The 25308-nt window shown below is 35.6% G+C and overlaps 1 protein-coding gene across 6 annotated transcripts in view; it reads left to right on the top strand.

Moving 5' to 3' along the window:
* The window catches only part of Fryl (FRY like transcription coactivator), a 229476-nt gene that overhangs the window by 152099 nt on the left and 52069 nt on the right, over positions 1 to 25308 (top strand). For all 6 annotated transcript variants that reach the window (XM_076864900.1, XM_076864897.1, XM_076864896.2 and 3 more), the window contains 16 exons: positions 85 to 270; positions 539 to 625; positions 2156 to 2424; positions 2925 to 3120; positions 3792 to 3916; positions 5528 to 5585; positions 8013 to 8104; positions 10764 to 10936; positions 13348 to 13508; positions 13989 to 14099; positions 15701 to 15855; positions 16142 to 16241; positions 17206 to 17374; positions 20311 to 20570; positions 20889 to 21029; positions 24184 to 24352. In XM_076864900.1, the coding sequence (XP_076721015.1) occupies positions 85 to 270; positions 539 to 625; positions 2156 to 2424; positions 2925 to 3120; positions 3792 to 3916; positions 5528 to 5585; positions 8013 to 8104; positions 10764 to 10936; positions 13348 to 13508; positions 13989 to 14099; positions 15701 to 15855; positions 16142 to 16241; positions 17206 to 17374; positions 20311 to 20570; positions 20889 to 21029; positions 24184 to 24352 (2452 nt within the window). The remainder of the gene's footprint in view (positions 1 to 84; positions 271 to 538; positions 626 to 2155; positions 2425 to 2924; positions 3121 to 3791; positions 3917 to 5527; positions 5586 to 8012; positions 8105 to 10763; positions 10937 to 13347; positions 13509 to 13988; positions 14100 to 15700; positions 15856 to 16141; positions 16242 to 17205; positions 17375 to 20310; positions 20571 to 20888; positions 21030 to 24183; positions 24353 to 25308) is intronic.

The raw sequence follows: 25308 nt of genomic DNA, 5'->3' as shown, positions 1-25308 counted from the left end.
CTTAATTTTTTATTTATTGTTCTTTTGAAATGTCTGTACAAATGCCTTTTTAATCTTACTTTTAATTTGTATTTGTTTTTCAAGCATGGTGTAGCAAATGGAGCCTCTCATCCCCCTCCTCCAGAAAGGAGCCCGTATTCCACCGTATTCCACGTGGTTGAAGGGTTTGCACTCGTCATCCTCTGTAGCAGTCGACCTGCCACTAGGAGATTAGCCGTCAGTGTCCTTAGAGAAATACGGGCTTTGTTTGCACTTTTGGAAATACCTAAGGTAAGATGTAGGTATTTCATTAGTTATCTAGTTAAAGTACTTTAAAATCATCCTTTTGTTATCTTTATCTCATTTCTGTTGTTACAATGTAGGTGTGTTGCTTTCTAAGAAAGTCTTTTAGGAAAGAGCATCTAAACTAACCTACCTGGCCTCAATTTCTTTCATAACGAAGAATGCTGAAGTGAACTTTTCAGTACTTACTTAGCTTTGGCTACTTTTCTGAAACACTGATAATTGTTTTTAGATATATGATGTCTTTTTTTTACAGGGTGATGATGAATTAGCCATAGATGTGATGGACAGGCTGAGCCCATCCATTCTTGAGAGCTTCATACATCTCACAGGGGCTGATCAGGTAAGTAATGATTTTACACTTCTCAGTATTGTTTTGGGACTTAAGGCATACAAATTCACTTATATACCTATACATACATAAATACATGAATTTCCTTAATAACTGTCATGCAAGCCATGAGCACTGGTGGATGCCTGTAATCCCAGTGAATTGGGAGGCTGAGGAAGGAAGATTGAAAATTCAAAGCCAGCCTCAACACCTTAGTGAAGTGCTAAGCAACTTAGTGAGACCCTGCCTTATAATAAAAAATAAAAATAAATTGACTGGGGATGTGGCTTAATAGTTAAGTGCTTCTGGGTTCAATCCCCAGCATCAAATATTTAAATAAACAAACAAAACAAATGAATGTAATGCATTAGTAAGTATTTTTAAAGCATGTCAAGTGCTTTAAAAGACAAAATGTTTTTTAAATTGGTACCTGTTTAGCCTATGATTAGTTCTTGTCCCTGTGGAATTTAAAATAATTTTATCTTGGTAAAATTCTAATATTTCTAGTCTAACTAAGCTATAGTTTCTCTTAAATTCAGTGTTACTATGGACTGCTATTTGCTACTTATTATAGCATAGGATATTCTAAACATAGACATCCTTGTTAAAATCATACAAAAAATGTTGAAATTCACAGATTCAAAGCAAAAACTTGTACTCTACTTCTTCAATGAATGTTTTTTGATTGCTTTATAAGTTTATGTGTAATGAATTAAATATTATCATATTGTATTGTATTCTATGCCAATGCCATGTAATTTGATAGAATGGAAAGAAACACATTTGTCAGAAATACGTTACAAAGAAAATGTATGAAAAGGTCACATATCAACATTGATATAGGAATAACTGTCGGTCTCTAAATTCTTTTCCTCTTGTCTTGGAGTACATGGACAGGAGGTTCATGCACTTTCTGTATAACACCTGACTAATAATTCATTATCAAAACCAAGAGAGATAATAATGAAATTTAATAAGCCTAAGTAAGAGATGATTAAAATATCAAAAAATTTTTGTTTTAGATTATTAACCATGAGTTATGTTAACAAAGAGTAATAGGTTTCTTGCTTCTAGTGCGTAAAGCAGTGCTTACTGAACATAATGCTCTGAAAGTAAATCTTAATCTCTTCATATTTAAGAACGTGCACCTCTGGAGAAAAGCCCATGTTCTTTCTGGTCTGTTCCACTCATGTGTAGGTAGGGCATATCAGCATGAAAGTTAATGGCTCACTTTTTAGTTCGCTAGCAGCTTCAGTATGCCCATAAAAGTTGGCTATTCATATTTGAATTACTTAAGTAATGGTTCAGAACCTTTTTGGTTTGTCAACCCATTGGAGAATAATGAAAGTATACAATCTCTTTCCAGAAGAATTTGTGTATGCATATGCAGTTTCAGGAATTCACCATCCCCTTAAACCAACCTCAGACCTCATATTATCCTCTATTCTAGCAGCCACTTTAAGTGACCACTTAAAGCAATTCACATGGCAGAACTTTGAAAGTTATTGAAATGTGCAATAACCAACTTTTTTTCTCTTGTAGACTACTTTGCTATATTGCCCTAGCTCAATTGATTTACAAACATTAGCAGAATGGAACTCTTCTCCTATTAGCCACCAGTTTGATGTGATTAGCCCATCGCACATATGGATATTTGCACATGTGACCCAAGGTCAAGACCCATGGATTATAAGTCTCTCCAGTTTTTTAAAGCAAGAAAACCTTCCTAAACACTGCTCAACAGCTGTGAGCTATGCTTGGATGTTTGCCTACACAAGGTTACAGTTGTTGTCCCCCCAGGTGGATATAAAGTAAGTTGTTTTCCTAGTGTAAATTTAAAAATGTATCAGCTGTCAGCTTTCATAATGCATTTGGGAAGTTGTACAAATTGGAAGTCCTATAAATAATGTGGCCATATTATATGGATCTCTCTCTCTACCTCTCTCATTCATATATGTGTGTGGGGGTGTGTGTGTGTGTATGATATGCTATATTGATATCTTAAGGGAAAATAAAGTTGTGAAGGATGTATCTTATAGCCCCTTCCCCCTTTTCATGTATGCAGGGTCACCAAATTATGTTTGTTTTCTTAATAGTACTGAGCTTGATACATAGTATGTGTCGAACACTTTATTCATGTCTATCTTATTCCACAGAGATTCAGTACTAGTATTAAATCTTGATGCAAACTGTCTCTCCTAATATAGAGATATATGGTATATGATAGAGATTTAACTTTAGTTAAAAAAAAAAAAAACTTTTGAAAACATGGTATAATTTGTATCTACCTGTTTTTTGTCTTTTTCCTCAGTAGTCCCATCAATGCTAAGAAAGTGAATACGACCACAAGCAGTGACTCCTACATTGGCCTGTGGAGAAACTATCTAATTCTTTGCTGCAGTGCAGCAACATCCACATCCTCTTCAACATCTGCAGGCTCTGTGAGATGTTCTCCTCCCGAGACGCTGGCGTCCACCCCTGACAGTGGCTATGGCATTGATTCCAAAGTAAGTTTTTCAGACCCACCATTGACTCTGAGCGGTACTATGAAAGGAATATTATAAAATGTCTTTTCACAGATAGATTACTTACTTACATTGGAAATTAAAATACTTCAAGGAAATCCATATTTTTAAGGTATCATACCTGTTTTCCTTCTTCTAGTCTCTAGAGTTCTCAGATTTCTCAGTGCCCTAAAAGAGTAATTTAAAAAATTAAATGCCTTTCTAAAATTGTCCTAAATCATGTAATGATACCAAATATTCAGTAAGAACAGTTATGTCATTTTTTATGGTATGACACAAAATGTGGTGTACTTAAAGAAAACTTCAGACTGAATGTCCGACTTTGATACTGATGACTATTTTAGACATAATTTTACTAACTCCTGTTCATGGATCAAGGATTTGATGGTGGAAGTCAGCCTATTATATTATATGATTATATGGTAGTGAATCTCTAAGAAATTAAGAGTTCTACCAAGTTCTATTAAGTAACCTGAAGTAAGCCCCTGTTCAAGGCATGTAATGCTTTCAGGTTGCATATACCACAGGTGAATTTTGAAGCAACATTCATATAGAAGTTTCATCTGTTTTATGTACTTGACCTAACTTTGAATTTGAAATGTTAACTTATTTAGTTGGACTTGGAATCATTTGTGGCTGCATTTTTTCCTCAGATTATTGGCATCCCATCCCCTTCATCCTTGTTTAAGCACATAGTTCCAATGATGCGCTCTGAGAGCATGGAAATCACAGAATCCCTTGTTCTAGGTCTTGGCAGGACCAACCCTGGGGCTTTCAGGTAATTATCTTCCTATGTTTCTCTGCAGTCAAATAAGACTCAGACTAGAGGTCTGGTAGAGTTAAACAGAATACTCATTAGGATAGTTGTGTAGCAGCCCTGACTTTTACCAGTTAACTGGCCAAGTAATAATTAACTCAGTTAATTGAGTCTTTTATTTCCTTATTTTTATTGAGCAAATTGAGGTTAACCCTATTTTCTTCACAGAATTCTTCCTCTTTTTTCCTCCTGGTGCTGGGGATTGAACCCAGGGCCTTGTGCATGATAAGCACATGCTCTGCCACCGAACCACAACCCCATCCCACAGGATTGTATGTAAATAAAGCATATCCATGTATAATTTTTTTTTTTTTTCAGTACCAGGGATTGAACTGAGGGCCTCACACATGTTAGACAAGCATTCTACCACTGGGCAACAACCCCCTCCCTAAATATACTTTAAAAGTGATAAAATGCCATGTAAATCTTTAATATTTTCATACTCATTTTACTTATCTAGTAATTCTGTTAATGTATAATCTTAGTCTGGGTTAAAACTTTAGTTTTCTCTGTGTTGTGTAAAAGAATGGAGTCTTTCAAAGAAATATTTACATGCATATTATCCATCATTTTTTATATTTTTCATATTAATAAAGCAAATTCTTTATGTTCTGCTTTTTTGTTTCCTGTGGGGCCCTGAATGTATTCTTTTCAGAATCTTGATTGGTATAGGATAGTATTGATTTTTTTTCCTCTTGAAGATGACATATACAAGAAAATAGGCTAATAAATTTTAACATAGCTATAGTGGGAGGGCATTCAACATAAATGAAGTTTTAGAAGACTTTTAGGGAAATAAATATACTATCATGCTACTGAAAATAAATGGAATATAAAAGTTATCTCATTTAAAAATTTTTCAAATTCCTATGGATAGAAGCAATTTTGAAGCAAATACTTGGAATGTCTACAGTTTTCTTTATATAAATGATGAAACTGAGTATACTTTTTGTTTTCTTCTTAGACTTTAAAAAATTTCTCAATCTTACAAAATTAGCACATTATCAGTTCATAATCAAAATATAAACAAAGAGAAATTTATCATTTTCATGAAGTTCATACCCTTTTACCCATTGGTTTAATGTATAAGATTAATCATAAATTAGTGTTCATTTATGATTATTTCTTTATTAACATTGATCAATGATCCAGTATTTGTAATAACAGAAAGACAGAATTGAATGATTCAATAATAAATGACAATTTATTGAAGTATGATAGAATATTATAAATTTATTATGGCATGTAAAAGTAACTATACTAGTGTTAAGAAAAAAGATGCTATTTTATATGTAACAGTGTTTCAAAAATTATGCAAAAAAATTCAACAAAAATATTGATGGTAAATACCTCTCTGTAAGCTAAAATAAATGGCCTGTACTATTTTTTGTAGTTTCCAAATGTTCTATAAAATGATGTGTTGTTATTTTATAGTAAAAATAAAAGTGTGTTTGAAGCAGTGGGGTTAGGGTTAACACTTGTTTACATCATTACAGTAATATTTACATATTTGCTTGTAAGTATTCAGATTCTGTTTAGCTATTAATAGACTACATATAATTTTTTTTCTAGGGAACTAATAGAGGAGTTACATCCAATAATTAAAGAGGCACTCGAAAGAAGACCAGAGGTAAGCTCTGTTACATAGTTTTCTATCATTAAATTTGTTTTTGGAAAACACATATTTCTCTGCTATATACTACATATTATACCACAGGTTAGAAATTAAGAAATAAAATATTATCTAGTATATTTTTATTTATTTGATTTCATTTTATATTTTATTTTTTGTGGTACCAGAGATTGAACCCTGTGTACTCTCCCACTGAACTATACTCCCACCCCTTTTTTATTTTTTGAGTCAGGTCCTCACTAAGTTGCTTAGGCTGGTCATGAGCTTAGGATTCTCCTGCCTCAGCCTCCCAAGTTGCTGGGATTACACCTGGGTGCCATCACACCCAACTCGAGCTTTCTCATGTATTTTTAAGTTATTTTTTTCACATACAAACTATTCATCCTACAGCTGAACATATGTAGGAACCCATTGTGTAATACAAATGAGACATTGCTATAGGTTAAGTACAAGCAGGAAGCAGGGTGTAGACTGGAGTTAACTTTTTCTGTAAAGTAGCAGTAGTAAATGTTTTCAGCTTTACCAGTCTCATGGCAGCTACTTTGTAATTTGAAACATTCATGGACTACATAAGTAATTAGGTATAGCTATCTCCCAATAAAACTTTATTTACAGTGACAGGCAGCCAAGGGCTTGATTTGGCTTATGAGTCCTAGTTTGAAAATCCTGGTTCTGGAATCCCAAACATCCAGATCTGCACCAAGTTCTGTGCAACTTTTAGAAATTAGATGTCTAGTGGGGCACATGACTGTGTAAACCATAATTACAACAATTTGTTACACACTGTAATGATGTCATAGGTAAGGAGTTATGAGAGCTACAGAGAAGAGAGCCTTGGACTCTCTGCCTGCAGGTAAAGGAAGGCGTTATAGAGGTAGTGCTGATATTGGAGTGAATTTTAAAGCATGTTCCCCAGTTGACAAGCAAGGGAAAGGCATTCTAGGCAGAAAAATAGCATTCACAAATTTTACACACAAATTTGGAACTTATGCATTTTTCTGTATGATTATTTTAAAGGGAATAATAGTTGAATATTAGACTGGATAGTAAGATAGGGACTTTCTCATGAAAGACTCCTAGCTGTATCCAGTAGTCCAGTGGTTGCTATATGCCAGTGGCATCTGAGAGTTACCTGGAGAGCTTGCTCAAAATTAAACCCCTGGGCCTTTTGGATGAGAATTCCTGGAGTTAGGCCCAGAAATCTTTTTTCATAAAGCACCTTATATGTGCATCTGATGTTCGGAAATCTCTGCTGTTAATGTTGGAGGTCCCCTGACCAAAAAAAAAAACAGGTGACAACAGCTATTCTATTATTAGATTTTGAAACATCATCAGTAATTCCTCCCTCACTCCCATCTTTACTTACATCCTGTATAGAGTATGGATATTATCCCCATTTTTTCACTGATAAGGTTTTTGTATCAGAATGATAAGTTTATTTACAATATGTGACAATTTATGTGAGGGAAATGGAATTGGAACATTTCTGAGTTTAGGGGAAAAGAGTCCTGATGTTAAGTCATTAGATAAGTACAGTGGTGTTCCTTGAATGTGAGTTATGGTTTGAGAGTCTGAGCTTCAGTCTTTCTATGGAGACAAAATGAAAACAGTCCAATTAAAACTTTGCAGAATTCCTGCAGGACTGTTACGAAGACATCCCACTCAAAACAAATTGCTGTGAACTTTAGGAAGACCCCATGGAAACAGTAAATGTAATGAATGGGTCATCAGCAAATTGGCCTGCTATAGAATACACAGAAGTGGACCAGGGACATAAAAGTGAAAGACTAAAATGTTTTTAATTGCTTTGTATTATGAAAATTACATCTTAAGGGAGATAATGATCTAGAATTGAAAGTGATTCAAAAGATCTATATTTTGCTATTCTGTTATCCTGTTGGAAGCAGAATCCAATTGAAGTGTTACTGCTATTATTCTAGCATTAGTTCTCTTGGGCTCTAGTAGTACAAATTTATTTATTTATTTTATAATGAGCAGAGACATTGTTCTTTTGTTTTATATTTACTTTTTGTAGCAAAATTAATCATTGAAAAACTTTAGAATTAAAAAAAATCTGTGGGTTTACTTGAGTCCCCTTTAGGGACTTTAGTTTTTCCTGCCCTTCTGTCATCTTCTTAGAGTGTCTTTATGATTCAGTGACAACAGTTTACTAATCCCTGGAATTCTTATATAATGGTTAAATCAACAAATCACCTAAAAATAGTTAGAATTTTGTTTTCCACGTCGTCACATGTCTCTTTGATGCAGCGTCTAGCAGACTAATTATTCCACACAAACAGAATAATCTTGATGAGCCCAGAATCTATCTCTGGCATTCACGTTATTCTTCCTGAGTCACACCAGGATTTTCTGTGTCCTTTCCTGAAGGTTTTTTTAATTAATATCTTTGTATCTGTGGAATAGAATATGAAACGGCGCAGGCGTCGAGACATTTTACGAGTACAGCTGGTACGAATATTTGAACTGCTGGCAGATGCTGGTGTCATTAGTCACAGGTCAGTATTGGATTTTGATTTTCAAAACTTTGAAATGATTCTCATGAAATATATAAAAACAGAAAAACACCTTTGCAATAACAAAACCTATCAGCATCACTGTATACATTAATTTACAAAAAGGCATCTCGTGCATTCATCAGTGGTCAAAAAATGTATTGGAAAGTCTACCAGCAGAACTGGATCACTCTGGACAAAAATTGGTGATAATGTTTCTATGATTTTGCTATTTGTTGGAACCTGTTTTCTAAGCAAAGGGACAACAATAGCCTTATTTTGACAGGCTTCCCTATTTTCTTACCTCATCTTAAAGATTTATTTCTTCTGGGCTTGAAAAAAATCTCATATTAAAAAGACTAAATATTATAAGGTTTGCAAATTCATTCCAAGTAACTTTTAACTATTCTGCTGGGAAAAATGAAATCTACAAAATAATTCATAACTATGTTTTCCATCATTTATACATTAAACCATAAAACCTTGAGTTATTGCTAAACTGAAAGTTTCTTGACACTAGATCAGCCCCTGGAGGAAAATTCCCTCAGAAGTGTATTTAAAAATAACCACTTTGGAGGGCAGTGGTAATTCCTGACCATTGAAGGAGAAGAATAACAGATCTGTCCAAAACCACAGAAAGGGATATGAAAAGAAATTGAAGAAATGTATTTATAATTGAACAAGATAGTAACTGGGTGTAGAATTTTTACATTAGCATTCATCCTGATTATTTCTTTTTTGTACATAATGTGTTTTATATTTAGTATCAAATACTTTTGGAGATTGCTTTCAGAATAGAACTTTAATGAAAGAAATTTTAAACCCGTGCTTTAGTTTTCATTCTTAATACATGAAAAGCAAATGAGAGAAGGCGGGGAAAAACCCCAGCTAAGTTCGGAAAAGTAAAATTGAAATTTATGAGCTTGAAGCAAAAAGATATCCTAATATGTGTCTGAATCTTTTCCTTTTCAGTTCCTTTTAAGGTAACATTAGTAAATTAAGAAGCTTTACATTGAAGGTGTTTTTTTTTTTAATATGATAGCAAATAATGATTCTCTTTTGAAGAACTGCAGAATTTTGGTATTTTGAAACTACAAAAGCTATACTCACTCTTTTGAACATTTAATTTTTAAACACTATTGTGTATTCTGGTTATTTTTTTAAGAAAGAGAAAGTAATAGAGGGTTATCAATGTTGTAGATTTTATTTATTGGTTAAGGAAAAAGTTGAATTCTGAGTATCAGAATCTTGGAATCTTAGTTCACCCAGCAGATCCCACGTGCCTGGTGCATACAATCGCAGTGAATGTTACTTAAATGAATGTATGGTTTGTTTTGGTGCAGGTTGCAGTCTACTAAATTGCTTCCCTATTCACTAATAGGTCATGTCCCAGAATTTAAAGAACATTCATTTTATAGAAGAAAAAATATTTGGTCATGAATTCATACTATGATTGTTTATTATTGTGGAGTGATATTTTTGAAATACTGCAGTAACATTGCAACTCCTTATTCTTGTTTTCATGGGTTCAGGATGTTGGTATTACTCACAACTAGCAAAAATGATAATAATAATAATAATAATAATAATAATAATAATAATAATAGTTTTTGCTTTTAAAATAATTAAAGTAAGCTCGGCACAGATACATTAGACTATGTAATCCTAGTGACTCAGAAGGCTGAGGCTGGGGGATTGCAAATTCAAGGTCTCCTCAGCAACTTAGGGAAACATTATCTTAAAATAAAAAATAAAGTCTGGGGAGGAAGTTCAGTGGTAAAGTGCCCCTGGGTTCAGTACCTAGTACCATCATAAATGACTGAATGAATGAATGAATAATTTGTATTAGAAATACTTTTCAAGGAAAGCTGACCTTAATAAATATTAATGTAAGAGCTATTACTTTATATAGTATTTATCATTTACTAGGTCATTTTATTAGTGACCCATTTATATTCTTACTAAAACACTCTGGAGTAGATATGATATGCATGTGTAATAACTGATAGAGCAAGGCAGTTTAAGACTTTTGACTTTAACCACTAGTCCCCCAACCAGTCCACAGTTTCCAGACTTGGATCCCTTGACTCAAGAGAATCTCATTGCAGAGATTCTTGAGGCAACTCCATAGATCTAAAAAGATGTGAAACTCAGTACTCTATTCCACTCTTACCTGAATTCTCTTTAGATTTTGCATCCTCTGTAATAACCTATCCCAGAAGGTTGTGAGGAATAAGTACCTAGTGGATATTTAACTATGTCAAAGGTATAATATGAATATGCATGGATATTAAACATATACATAAAACTAGTCTTTCCTCTTCTATTTTTTCTACACTCATCCTCTCCCTCCCATTAGCTTCCTTATCTCCTTATCAAAATCTCTATATGTTAATACAGATAGCATTTAGCACTTGTAATAGTGAATTAAAGTTAGATATAGAATTGAATAATACAAATTGAAATAGCAGTTCTTTGATTATAAACTACCATCTATTTTATGTATATTAAGTAAATCAAAATCATATTCATTAAATTTTATTCTGCCATGACCATGAAAAGTTTAATATGTATTATTCTAATTTTGATTGCTAGGGATTCATTTTGAGTTATGTAATGGAGTCACGTTTTGATTATCATTTATTTTCTTCAATATTTTCAGTGCAAGTGGTGGCCTTGATAATGAAACACATTTCCTCAACAACACTTTATTGGAGTATGTAGATTTAACCAGACAACTCCTGGAAGCAGAAAATGAAAAAGACTCTGACACACTGAAGGATATACGATGCCATTTTAGTGCCTTAGTGGCGAATATCATTCAGAATGTTCCAGGTATTGCTTTTTAGTTTCTTAAAGCATTACTGAGTATTAGGAGACCATAATTCATTCTCTTCCCTTGAGGTTTTATAATCAAGTTGAAAAGCAACTTGGAAAAGTACTGGAAAAATGACAGCATAACATGGATGGCAAGAAAAGAAATCATTTTATTTTTAAATTAGTACCAGTTGATTAGAAATCAGAGAAGCAACTCAGCATAGATTATTATGGTCAAAACACAGAAACGAAATTCTGAAGAAATCAATTAGAATAAGCTGTATGGACAAATTTGTTCTAGATGCAGTGAACAAAGGAGCATAATGCTTCAAATGATAATTTTAAATAATATTAATAAGATTGTTTTGAATAATGGGAGAAGAGAATTATCAATGTGAATATGACAAGGACGCAGCAATACTGTCTGTTATGGAGCAAGCGCCAAGATGTGCTTTGGAGTTTGATTTACACAATTGCATTTTTTAAAAAATTTATTTATTTAATTTTTCTAATTAGTTATACATGACAGCAGAATGCATTTCGATTCATAGTACACAAATGGAGCACAATTTTTCATTTCTCTGATTGTATACCAAGTAGTGTCACACCATTTGTGTCCTCATACCTGTACCTAGGGTAATGATATCTGTCTCATTCCACCAACTTTCCTACCCCCATGCTTCCTTCCTTCTCCCCTCCATTCTCTTTGCCCTATTCAAAGTTCTTCCATTCCTTCCATGCCCCCTGCCGCCTACCGCCCACTGCCATTGTAGATCAGCATTTACTTATCAGAACATTTGGCCTTTATTTTGGGGGGATTGGCTTACTTCACTTAGTGTGATATTCTCCAGCTCCATCCATTTACCTGCAAATGCCATGATTTATTCTCTTTTAATGCTGAGTAATATTCTATTGTGTATATATACCACAGTTTCTTTATCCATTTATCTATTGAAGGGCATCTAGGTTGATTCCACAGTTTAGCTAATGTGAATTGTGCTGCTGTAACCATTAATGTAGCTGCATCACTGTAGTATTCTGTTTTAAGTCCTTTGGGTATAGATCAAGAAGTGGGATAGTTGGGTCAAATAGTGGTTCCATTCCAGGTTTTCTAAGGAATCTCCATACTGCTTTCCAAGTGGTTGCACCAATTTTCAGTCCCACCAGCAATGTAAGAGTGTGCCTTTCCCCCCACATCTCACCAACACTTATTGTTGCTTGTGTTCTTGATAACTGCCATTCTGTCTAGAGTGAGATGAAATCTTAAGAGTAGTTTTAATTTGCATTTCTCTAATTGCTAGAGATGTTGAACATTTTTTTCATATATTTGTTGATTATATATCTTCTTCTGAAAAGTGTCTGTTCAGTTCCTCAGCCCATTTATTGATTGGGTTATTTGGGTTTTGAGGGTATTAAATTTTTTGAGTTCAATATATATCATGGAGATTAGTGCTCTATCTGATCACAATTGCATTTTTAAAGTCATAAATTCTTTGCAAGTGTAAGACACAAAAATGTGACCATAATTCTTCTGTATACAGCATAAATAGACCTCTTATCTCTCAAAAATTAAGGTTATTTTGTTATTTCAATGGTATATGCTAGCAGCTGGCTTTTAAAGAGCATGGGCTATATTTTATAACAGGGTCACTTAAGCACACAGTCGGGTATGTTAATTTCAAGTGAAGGAGCCCTATTTTGATCTTTGGAAGGAAAATAATGCTGTTGAGTGGAAAAGAGCATTTTTCTTCAAATTTTCCATCCCAAAGCTCACTGATATAAAGGTCTGATTTAGCTTTTTACTGTGCACTTTTCCACAACCTCCCCCTTGGTTTATGGAGATAATGTTGAAGTTCTTCAACAAAGATTGATGCAGAGAACTCATGGGATAGAACATTAAAGTGGAAAAGATTATTTAATGCATTCACTTTCAAATGATGCCCGTGGCTTTTGGATGCCATCAGCAGGAGGCAGCAGAATGGATTTGGATGCTGAGCCTCACACCTTACTTCACCAGATTAGCTCCTCTGTTATCTGTTTTGTATGTTAAGATTCTGTGTAAGGTTCCTTTTCAAAGACAACTTTGCTTCTTGGAAAAAAAAATAGAAAGTTTAAAATAATGTTTTAATCCAAAGCCCTCCCAGTTAACCAGGATCCTGGGGTGTATTTGTGTTAACATCTTGGCCTGGGGAGGAGCAGGTCCTGACTCCCTATTCCATGCCAGTCTCCCTGTGCCATTCTGCCTGCTGCGACAGTTTCTGTGACTTGGATTTGTATAACTGACTTCTGTTACTGTGGAGGTTTACAGCAAGTTTAAATGAAAACTTGCTTTCTGTTTTACAGCCTCTCATACTCAATAGTGACTTGCCATGTATGTTAAAGTAAAAAGATATGGAAATAAATTTTTCCATCTATGTTTTTATTTACAGTGCACCAGAGAAGAAGTATTTTTCCTCAACAGAGCCTTCGTCACAGTCTGTTTATGCTGTTCAGTCACTGGGCAGGTCCTTTTAGCATCATGTTTACACCCTTGGACAGATACAGTGATAGGAATATGCAAATTAATAGACATCAATACTGTGCATTAAAGGTATTTACTTAGAACCCGAATTCCTTTTTTCTTAAGAACAGAGTTAAATATTTTCATGTGTCCCTCTCTATCTGGTTTTATAAATGGGGTAAGGATTTCTTCAGAGTGCCTGAGAATATTGCAATACATGTTTGTCTGCCATATGGAAATACTTAAACCATACCTTTATTTAAGTACATAAAATACAATGCAAAAAAGTTTCAGAATCTATCAAAACTTAAATCAACATTTACTTAAGAACTGAATACTACTTCCAAATACTTAAGTCTTTTAATCTTCTAGTCTAATTTGGTAGGATGATTCTTACTCATAATTAATTTCTTAGTTTAAAACAATACTATTATGCTTTTCTTTGCAACAACAAAAAAAGATCTTGTGGCTAGATAAACATGAGTAAAAGTATCTTGCCTCCTCTCATTAAGCAACCAACATTGACCCTCTTAAAATCTTTAAATGTAATTCTGATATTATTGTTTGAAGGCTATGTCTGCTGTACTATGTTGTGGCCCTGTTGCAGATAATGTAGGACTTTCATCAGATGGCTATTTGTACAAATGGCTGGATAACATTTTGGACTCTCTGGACAAAAAGGTAATTAGGATAATTCCCTTAAAATTTCATAATGAATTGTCTTTCGGAATTAAAATATGGCCCTCTGAAAATTAGTCATCTTTTAATAAAGATAGGACGGAACTATAGGTAAAAATTGTATTATGTAAAATTAAATAGATTATTGTAATCTAAGGAAGTTCCAATTTGTTTTTATCACTCCATGGAGTAACTTTAATTTCACTTTCATATTATAGGATTAATAAAGCAGTGTGTATATATCTCTCATAGGGTTCTGAGTCTATAAAATACTGATCTAGAATGCATTGAGCTCCATGGAAGAAAGAGGTTATTTGCTTTGTTTAATTTCCTTTTTTTGCCCAATCTCCAATTAATCACTTTCTTGCCTTCCTTAGACTCATATTTTATACAAACAGACTACACAATTTTCTTCTGCAATCAAAATTTTAATAACAAAGATAATATTTTTAACATGGTCGAATATACTTGACTAGGTTCCAGATTTTTAAAAAATAGATCTAGCTCAATAGTACAATCATACAGCTTTGTACAGAGTATTCTATATATCAACAGAAAATATATTTGAGCACAAAAATAAAAAATGTTTAAAGAGAATCTCAGCTGCATTTTGTTTCTGCAAAACAGAATATCTCATATTGATGAAATAACTACAGGTGCTTTTCCTTTACAAAAACACATATTCCTTTTATAAATACACAGACTGCGTCATTAACGATGACCTAGTAATTGCTTCCCTTCAACTTGAATGGTTTATAAGCTATATCTTAGAACCATATAAAGGCTTTTATTTGTATTAAGGTGTTACCACTTTTGACATAAAGCTTAAAATGTTTTATATTTCAAAGTAAAATTAGCAACATAACTGGACAGTATATTGTGTGATAGCTTTATTTATTTATTGTGAGATCTACTCCAATATAAATGGGTGATCACTGCTGTGTTGCCAGAGAGACTGCAGAATTTAAAATAGGACTTGTGTTTTTTCCCCTCAGAATAATTTTTTTTTCTATTGAGTTATCACAAAAAGAATATAGCTTGATAAAAATAATCGGAGGTTAACAACTCATTTTTCTGAAAGCACTTATCATCATTCATGTTCATCAACTGCCTTTGGGGCTCTCAAAAGAGAGACTTACACTAAGAATCTTATGTAAGAGAACCCCAGGCCAAGTGTAATTTATTCATATTGTCATCATTTTGGCTGAGTAAAGGATGAGAGGGAATTGAACAAAACAAGACAGAGTTTTGTGATTAAATGTAATAAATGTATGCACTATTCTGATTTACTAAAAATGTAGAGAAATATAGCCAGACATAGTGGCACATGCCTTGTAATCCCAGTGACTTGGAGACGCTAAGGCAACAGGATCACAGTTTGAGGGCCATCCTTGCAACTTAGCAAGGTCCTAAGCAACTTTGCAAGACCCTGTCTCAAAATTAAAAATTAAAAAAGGCTAGGGAGGCTGTGGATGTAGCTTGGTGGTAAAATGTTCCTGGGTTCAATCCTCAGTACCAAAAAATATTTTTCAAAAGGTAGAAAAATAGGAAATTAAATATAAATAACTTTCCCCCTCCCTGGCAATTTTGTGACCTTATTTCAGGTTCATCAGTTGGGCTGTGAAGCAGTCACGTTGTTGCTGGAGCTGAACCCTGATCAGAGCAACCTGATGTACTGGGCTGTGGATCGATGCTACACAGGTTCCAAGAGGGTGGCAGCTGGCTGCTTTAAAGCCATCGCGAATGTCTTCCAGAACAGGTACTGTAGACACTGTCTCATGCTAAGTTAGTTTTTTGTTTGTTTGTTGTTTAAGAAAAGGTTTCCCTTTGAATTTCTTTTTTTTAAACTCCAGTGGAATTTCTTTTTTTTAACTTAACCGATAAGGATAATGGTCACCATGAATCTGTTGTACCTATTCCCTTACAATCCTCCACCCCCCAACTTAGAAGATCATACAACTTTGCCTTTTGTACATCCTCTTTATCCACTGCAGCAAAAGACTTCAAACCTTGTTATTTACCTAACATGTGAAATTTATCCCTAGGGATTATCAGTGTGACACAGTGATGCTCCTAAATCTGATACTGTTTAAAGCAGCTGATTCTTCTAGAAGTATCTATGAAGTTGCTATGCAACTGTTACAGGTTTGTAAACAGTTGTTAATTAAATTTTTTTTCACTCAGGATTTAGTGAAGCCTAATAATTTATTCTTGCCATTAAAGCATACTAATACCAATATTTAGCTTTATAGCTTTATTTTTAATAGCGAAGTGTGATAACAAGTTCTGATTAGAAATAGATACAAAGATCATATAGATATTTAAATCTACAAATAATATAAACTATCTGGAATTGTATTATTGAAAGATATTAGTGTGTATCTGAAGATACAAATGTTGATTGAAACTATTTCTATTTAGTAGTCAAGAATAATGTGAACAATTAGCTATTGTGATATCCTCATAGAACCTTCCTTTATTAAACTGAGTATATATCATTATTATAGGGTATTTAACTAATTGATAGTAGGGCAAAGTTCTTTGATCTTAACCATGGGCTGAAAATAGTATTGAGTAAATGCTGGTTTTCTTTTCCCCCTAATGCTTTCATGTAGTACTGATGCTGGTAGGACCATCTTAGGAATTATAATTAATGTCTTAATTAATTAAGAGGAAAGTTAACAGTATAGCTCTTCACATAGTATAATGTCAAAAGGAATTCTATATGTCATATTTAATCTGTGATTAACCAAGATCTGTTTAAAGTGTGTTTTTCCATTTACACTTATTTTGTACAACTATATTTTGGACTGGAAAAGTGGTAAATATTTTTCAAGTAATTGTCCACTAAATTGCTGAAGTTATTTTCTAACTAGACTACTGACCCACATCATTACAATTAAACCAAGGAAGGTAAATCCCTTTAAACAGCTTTTGCCTGTTTGCACACATCCTGACATTGGAAATGAACATACTTTATCATATATATATATAAAACCATGTAACTTTTAAACTGAAATATTTCTTGGGAGTTGTTCTTTTAAATATAATTGAACTTTAGAGGACCCATAAAATATTGACTTCAGCTGATGAATTTGTATTCTTGTAGATTCTGGAACCCAAGATGTTTCGCTATGCTCACAAATTGGAGGTTCAGAGAACAGATGGAGTACTCAGCCAGCTGTCTCCCCTGCCACATCTGTATTCTGTTTCATATTATCAGTTGTCCGAGGAATTAGCAAGGGCATATCCTGAGCTCACTCTTGCCATATTCTCAGGTATGATCAGTGAACTGGTTAGTTATTTTTCTGCAGTCGTTTCTTAAAAGCTGTTCAAAATTTTTAAATAGATTACATTTGACACCAAATCGATGCAAACATTGCTATCTTCCCACAGCATTCATCTCATCAGTGGGTCAAGTTTGTTTCCCATTCATAGTTGACCTGAGGGGAATGGCCCTCACATTGGGCTCTGAAAAGCAGCCTACCTGTTGGTTTGCACTGGTAGATGGCAGGGGGATCATGCCCCTTCCTTTCTCACAACTCCCAAATCCCTGCCAGCACTTAAACGTGGACATGACTGGCCATCAAGGAATGGCCTCCTCAACACCATTTCTGCTGTGCTGGTCCTCTGACAGAGATCCTGCACAGAGAACAGTCATCTAGTTGAGTGTCTGAAAGCCCATGGTGGGGAGCATGTCCTGGCCCAGGTGTAGACCACACCCCAGCTCAGTCTGCATGTCACAGCTTGTCTCCCTGGGTTCTGCCTTCAGATGCTCTTGTCCTTGGCATCTGCTAATTTTAACTCCTTTGTTTAGAGAGATTTTTCTCAAGAGATACAGATATCAACTGTACCCACTTTAAAGTGTGAGGGCCCTCCTCCTCTCTGTCCCCAGGACCAGTGAAGTGCACTTTAAATATCATCAGCTCCTGGCTCTTTGCATCCTCTCTTCTCCTTCACGCCACTCCTCTCCCCTCCCACACCCTGTGCCTGGCCATTTTGATATCTGACATTCCCATGTGCTCAGCCCTTGCGGCTGCCTGGGATTTCTCAGATGGCCTTCAGACTCCATTAGTGTCAGCTTCCTCTCTGTAAATCCACCAGACACCTTCTAACTGCTGTGTCTTAGACCTAACTTCTGGTCTTCTGCAGCCACTGACGTCAGTGAGCTCTCCTGTATTTCTTTCAATTGTGGGCTCTCTTGATTTCTAGAAACTTAATCTTTCCTGTTTTCTCTTCTACCATGGACTATTTCTTTTGTCACTTTTGGTGGACTCTTTCCTTCTACCCATATAAACATTAGTGTTCCCAGGGCTCCAAGCTGGGCTGCCTCCTCACCTTATCCCAACTCCCTGAAGGAGGTCTGGCCACTGCCATGGCCTAGCGCCCACAGTGAGTGTCCTTGGTCAGGATTTTTTTCATTCAACTACTTTCTGAGCTCCAGAAATTATCTTTCATACTACAGGTAATGAGTAAGATTCTGTACTAATCGAAGGTATTTTTATAAATGATAGACTGCAGTATAACCATATGCCAAGACTAAAGCCAGGTATGGTGGTACATGCCTGTAGTTTTACCTACTTGGGAGGCTCAGACAAGAGGAGGAACCAGCCCAGGAGTTGCCAAGTCACCTTGGCAACATAGTGAGACCCTATCTTAAAGAGAAAGGGGTTGGGGGGAGGGAGGGGAAGATCAGCCATTCATTGACATTACCTTAGATTTGCACAGTTACCCCATGAGGCAACTACTGTGTTACCCTCTTCTTACAGAATAAGAAATTGAGGATAAGAGGTTCATTGGCCCTAGGTCCAGGGGTAGGTGCAGTGGAACTGGGTCATGCTATCCAGAGTCAAGTTCATACCCACTCCCCTTCCATATTCACTCTTCCTGATGAGTAAATAAATAGAAAGGGCAGAGGAGAAAGATTTTTATTTAGTCAACTGCAGAAACTAAATAGCAAATCGGGGCTCATGGGCTTTGGAATCGACCTGTGTTTGACTCCTCTGCCACTAGATAATAGTCTGACTCCGCCAAGTTATTGAGTCTCTGCCCCCATCACAGCTTTGTTGTGAGTGTTAGAGGAAAGAAATGTAAAAGTAATGCACCAGAGGAGCCTCCCCTAAGTAGAACCAGTAAGTGAGGTTCTTAATGAGTCCTTTTAAAGTAATCCATGTATATAGACTTTTTATCTGGCCATTACATTTATCCATTTGTTTTTTTAAATGTCATCTTAATCATGTTAAGTGTACAGCTCAGTAGTGTTAAGACCATGCACATTTTGTGAAGCACATCTATAGAACTCTTTCCTCTTTCAGAAACAGAATTCTCTAGAGCCACTACACAGCAGTCCCTCCTTTCCCTCTCTTCTCAACCCCTAGTAGTCACCATTCTACTTAGCATTTTTATGAATTTAACTATTTTAGATATATCAGTAGAATCAAACAATATTTTTAAGTTTGTAGCTTGTTTCACTTACCATAATGTTTTCAGGTTCAGCCACATTATAGCATGTGACAGGATTTTCTTCTTTTAGGTTGTATAGTATTCCACTTTGTGTATATCATATTGCGTATCCATTCATTCACCTATTGGCTCTTGGTTTGCTTCCCCTCTTGCCTGTTGTGAGTAGACTTCTGTGAATATATTCTGCAAATATCAGTTTGAGTCTCTGCTTTCAGTTCTTTTGGATATGTACTCAGAAGTAGGATTCTCATTGCTGCTTTCCATAAAGTATGCACTATTTTACAGACCCACCAACAGTGTACAGACATTTATTTTAACTGCCAAAAGTATTTTATATATAAAGCAAGTATCTGGTTTGTGTCAGCTGTTAGTTTTATGACATCATTGGAATGAAATTTATTCAAAGGAGAATTACTCATATAATAAAATCTGGCTTCCTAAGCCCAGCATGGTGGTACATACCTGTAATCTCAGCAGCTTGGGAGGCTGAGACAGGAGAATCGCCAGTTCAAAGCCAGCCTCAGCAACAGCGAGGTGCTAAGCAACTCAGTGAGATCCTGTCTCTAACTAAAACACAAAATAGGGCTGGGGATGTAACTGAGTGGCCGAGCGCCCTGGGTTCAATCCCTGGTACTAAAAAAAAAAAAAAAAAAATCTGGCTTCCTAGTTTTTAAGTGGATGTTAAAATTAATTGTAGGTTAAAGGAAACTGAAATTACATCAGTTCTCGCTTTTGGTTTGCTTTTAATTAGAGATAAGCCAGAGGATTCAGACAGCTCACCCTGCTGGGCGGCAGGTGATGTTGCACTATCTCTTACCGTGGGTGAACAACATCGAGTTAGTGGATTTAAAACCCCTGCCCACAGCAAGGCGACATGATGAAGATGAAGATGATTCATTAAAAGACCGAGAAATTATGGTGACCAGCAGGCGCTGGTTACGGGGAGAAGGCTGGGGATCCCCACAAGCCACTGCGATGGTTTTGAACAATCTGATGTACATGACAGCAAAGGTAAGGTGGGTTTTGTATTTGCAGTTGCTGCACAGGTGACCACTGGGAAGAGGAAGCATGGTTACAGACAGATGCAGAGACTAGACCATCTGATAACCACACAGAGTGCATTGTGAATCCTCCTCTTTAAAAAAATCTTCTCATTAAACATCTTTTTTAACTTCTATATTTATTAGTAATAATGAGGTTAGACATGAAAAATAATCATTCTCTACAGTGTGAAAAAGATTAGAGCTGTCTGTAAAAATGCTATTTGCTCATGTTTTATGGTGTGACAAGTTTGTTACTGAAGTATCTCCTGTGTGTGCTGCACCCTAGTATGGCGATGAGCTGGCCTGGTCGGAAGTGGAGAACGTGTGGACCACACTTGCAGATGGCTGGCCGAAAAACCTAAAAATAATTTTGCACTTTTTGATCAGCATTTGTGGGGTGAATAGTGAACCAAGCCTCTTGCCTTACGTAAGTATTCAAGTTCTTTTAACTTTATACACACACATACCTCAGATGTGTATATACCTCAGGTGTGTTTATGCCAAAGTATGGACAGCAGTCACCTCACAGAAGCAAGCAAGAGCCACTGGAGTGAGGACAGTCAGGCACTTGTAGATGGCCTTATTTATTGATTCATTCAACAGTAATTATAATTATAATAATAATTATTACAATAATAATTATTATAATTATAATTATAAGCAAACACTCTTCTAGGTACTGGGCATTCCAACCTGATGGGTGAGACAGATTTTATTCTTTGAAGCTACACCTAGTTTATTTAATAAATAAATCAGTAAGTTCTAGTATGGTTGTGATAAGGGCTATCAGGGAAAAAACTGAGAGTGAATAATAAAGAAACACAGCTGTCTGGATGAGAGATGATACTCGAAGAAATTAATATTGCAGCAGAGACCACCAGATTGGGGAGGATGGTACTGGGCTATTGGAGCAGGTGGGGAACTGGAGCTTAGTGCCATAGGCTGCTGGAAGCCCGAGAATAGAGAGAAAAGGAAGAGTGGATAACATGGAGGATATCAAATCTTTACTTCTGTGGGGAAAGCAAAACTAAATCTGTCGGAGGGCCCTATAAAACTCTCAAGCTCGAGGGTGAAATGGAATTGGATGCTTGAATACTTACCTGCTCTATGTTCACAGTAGCCATGAAGTGACATCTCCTAAAAGTGTGATCTGCAGAAGGCTGCTCCAAAGGTTCTTCCAGATCCCTCTTCAAACAAACCAGTTAGTGGCCTGGCTTTAGCCAGCATTTTCTGAGTGTACTTGAAAGCATTGTTCCCAAGATGTGACCCCTCTATGACCAAATCTATAGTTCTCCCTCATGCTCACCCCTCATTGCCATGCCCACACTGGACAGTCCCACATTGGGGTCTTGGCACTCTCTTTCCTACACCTCCTCTGGGTCTTCCCTAGGACACCAGTACTCCCGAGACCTGATATGCACAGTCTTCTTTTTCCTTACCCTGCTTCATTGATCTTGCCGGTACTTAGCCATCACCACACAAATGATGTTTTACCCATTTGTCTCAGCCAAGTAGATGAAGAGCATCCGTCTGTGTTTGGATCCTTGCTGTATTCACAGTGCCTCAAATGGTTCCTGGCACATAGCAGGTCCTCAATAACCAGATGGATGAATGAGTGAGTTGGAGTGGGAACTAGAAAAAAAGCATGAGATGAAATTTAGGGAATAGCCATTTGACAGGAATTTAAAAGGAGTCATTTTTAGTGTTAATAGTAATAGTTTCTTAATTACTATTTCTTCAGCACTTGTTATGCCAGACATGGTAAATGCACTTCATCTACATTATTTCATTCACTTCTCAGAATAAATTGATGGCTTTGCAGTTTTACAAATGAATTTAAAAAGTCTGAGAAAACAGTCATTTCCTCAAAGCCACAGAGGCATATACCTGTGACACTTAATAGGCTGGAATTCCCTCTCACATCCATGGTGGGAAAGCCTGGCCAGGGAGTAGGCAGCAAAGGGTCAGTGTGGCAGAGGGTGGGGAACATGAGGGAGAACAGTAGGAGATGTGTCAGAGAGGTACTGTGGGGTCATGTGGTTTAGGACCATACACCTACCTGTCTTTCAATGCTTCTCAAAGAATATTAAGCCTGTTACATGCCTTGAAAACAATGCTTTCAAATAGATTTTGGAATAGAAAAGTGGGGAGCGGTTGGGAGGGGACTTGAGGACTTGATAGGATCAGGGCAGGAGTGCCACAGATCTTCAGACAGGAGAGCCAAGGCACAGGGGCAGGAATGCACACAGCATGGTCAGAGGAGACTGAACCCAAGAACAGAGAGAATTAGCAGTCAATTGGATGGGTAAAGAGCTCTGTGAGGTCAGTTATCACTGGGTAACCATTATAAAATTTTCAGTGTGGCCAGGCACAGAGGCTCGTGCCTATAATCCCAGCAACTGTGGAGCCTGAGACAGGAGAATCACAAGTTAGAAGACAGCCTCTTCAATTTAGGCCCTCAGCAGATTATTGAGACCCTGTCTCAAAATAAAAAGAACTGGGGATGTGGCTCAGGGTAAAGCGTCCCTGGATTTACCCTTCAGTACAAAAACAAACAAACCAAAAAAAAAACAGATTTTTGTTCGATATAATAAAGCATGTTTTAAGATTTGACCAGGCGTCTAAAATATGGCTCTGCACACATCTGGGTGTATATAAATCATCTGTGGATCTTGGTTCTGGAAGTAGGGTAGGGCCTGAGATTCTTCATTTCTAGCAAGTTCCAGCTGATGATACCTATGACCACATTTTGAATAGTAAGGATTAAAATAGGAAGAAGAAAAAGAGATAGCTTGAATCATGTAAGTTATTTTGGTGATACACATTATTAAACTATATAATACATAGTACGGAAAAGTTTTTTGTCCACTTAACTAAACTCATATTATGTACTAGCCATTTTAAAAGTGCTTTACAAATCTTACTTAACTCACTTAATCTTCCTAATAGCTTTATGAAATAGGTGCTATTACTATCCCCATTTTGCAGATGAGAAAACTTTCCAGTGGATCCACAGTCCATTCGAGTTAGCTTAGCCTGGGTTCTTTTCATTGTTCCTTCCTCTTGCAAGGTCTTAAAGAACAGTCTTAAAGACTGTTCTTTACTGCTAGGTTCCACATTGAGAACAGGAAAGGCAGAAAAAACAGAATGAAAGGTAAATCCTAGGTTTGGAGGCTGGGCTACTAAAGATCAGAGGAAAGTCTTCACAAAAACTTTTAACCAAAAACTTTTTCCCTTAAAAAAGAAACCTATAGAAGAGCATTTTTTCTTTTTAATTTTTATTTTAAAAAGAAGAAACAGGACTGGGTTTGGGCTCCGTGGTAAAGTGCTGCTCACCTAGCATGTGTAAGGCCCTGGGTTCAATCCTCAGTACCACATAATAAATAAATAAATAAATAAATAAACAAACAAACAAAATAAAGGTATTGTGTCTCATTACCAATCAGTGTCTAGGCACATTTTGATTGTGCTTATTTATCTTTCACTTAATGTATAACTAATTCTGATAAAGTCTATCTCAAGACAAATTTATGAGATAAATATTTTGTGTTTTCTTTTCTGAACCATTTCTTTTGTGACAGGTGAAGAAAGTTATCGTTTATTTAGGTAGGGACAAAACGATGCAGTTGCTAGAGGAGCTGGTGAGCGAACTTCAGCTGACAGACCCTGTCAGCTCAGCTGTCACCCACATGGATAACCCCCCCTACTACCGCATCACTTCCAGCTACAAAATCCCTTCCGTCACCTCAGGTGAGACTGAACCTAAAACTGATTCCTTTGTGTCAGAAGAGTTGCTTTACCTAATTGTTAGTTTTAGCAAACATCTGTGTCTTTAAACAACATTATTGAGAAAGCAAATGTGAATTATGTATCATAATTAATGTGCTGAGATTTTGTAAATCCTCATATGAATAAAGAAATTTGGTAACATAAGGAGTGTTACTATTATAGAGGGAAACTTTACAGACTTATTTGGAACTGGAATTTTTTATAAATTTTAATGCCTATATAATCAGTATGCTAAATTTAGAAAATGCTTATTAGAATTATTTGTGAAATTGCACATTGTGATTATTTTATTCAAGTAAGTGTGTGTGTATTTAATTTTTATTGTAAATTGACAAATTATATATAGGGAGTAGAAAATAATGTTAGAGTTATGAATACAAAGTGGAATAATTAGATCAAACTGATTAACATACCTGCCACCTTAAATACTTATTATATTACATTATTTTGAGTAAAGAAATTACATTCCTGAGGGAATGACTTCCAGTGAAAATCAATATGATATCTAGGCTATTATAAATGAAATTTCTGTGAAATTCTTTGGCAGTTTATATTGAATGCTTTCACCATGTCAATAACAGTGTATAATTAGAAATATTCAAAATTATATCTTCACAATTTATTTTTCATCATCTATTTTTATTTCTTAGCCTGTTTTTCCTACAGTCTAATTGATTTCTAATAATACTTCTGTTGAATTTTTCATATCTGCTAATACAGTTTTAATTCCAAACAGTTTTTTGTTTTTTGTTTTGTTTAGTTAGGATTTCTTTCTTTTTTTTTCTTTTTTTTTTTTTTTTTTAGCAGTATCCTATTCAAATTTCATGGTGGTACTTTTTCTGACCCTGATAAAGTTATAAGATTTCTTCACCCAGCAGAAGTTCTTACATCACGTTTATCTTGTCTTCATAAAAGCT

The sequence above is a fragment of the Callospermophilus lateralis genome, chromosome 8 (genome assembly GCF_048772815.1).
Source record: "Callospermophilus lateralis isolate mCalLat2 chromosome 8, mCalLat2.hap1, whole genome shotgun sequence".
Classification (NCBI taxonomy): Eukaryota; Metazoa; Chordata; class Mammalia; order Rodentia; family Sciuridae; genus Callospermophilus; species Callospermophilus lateralis.
Note: the sequence above shows the minus strand (reverse complement) of the source record. Positions and strands in the feature narration are given on the sequence as shown.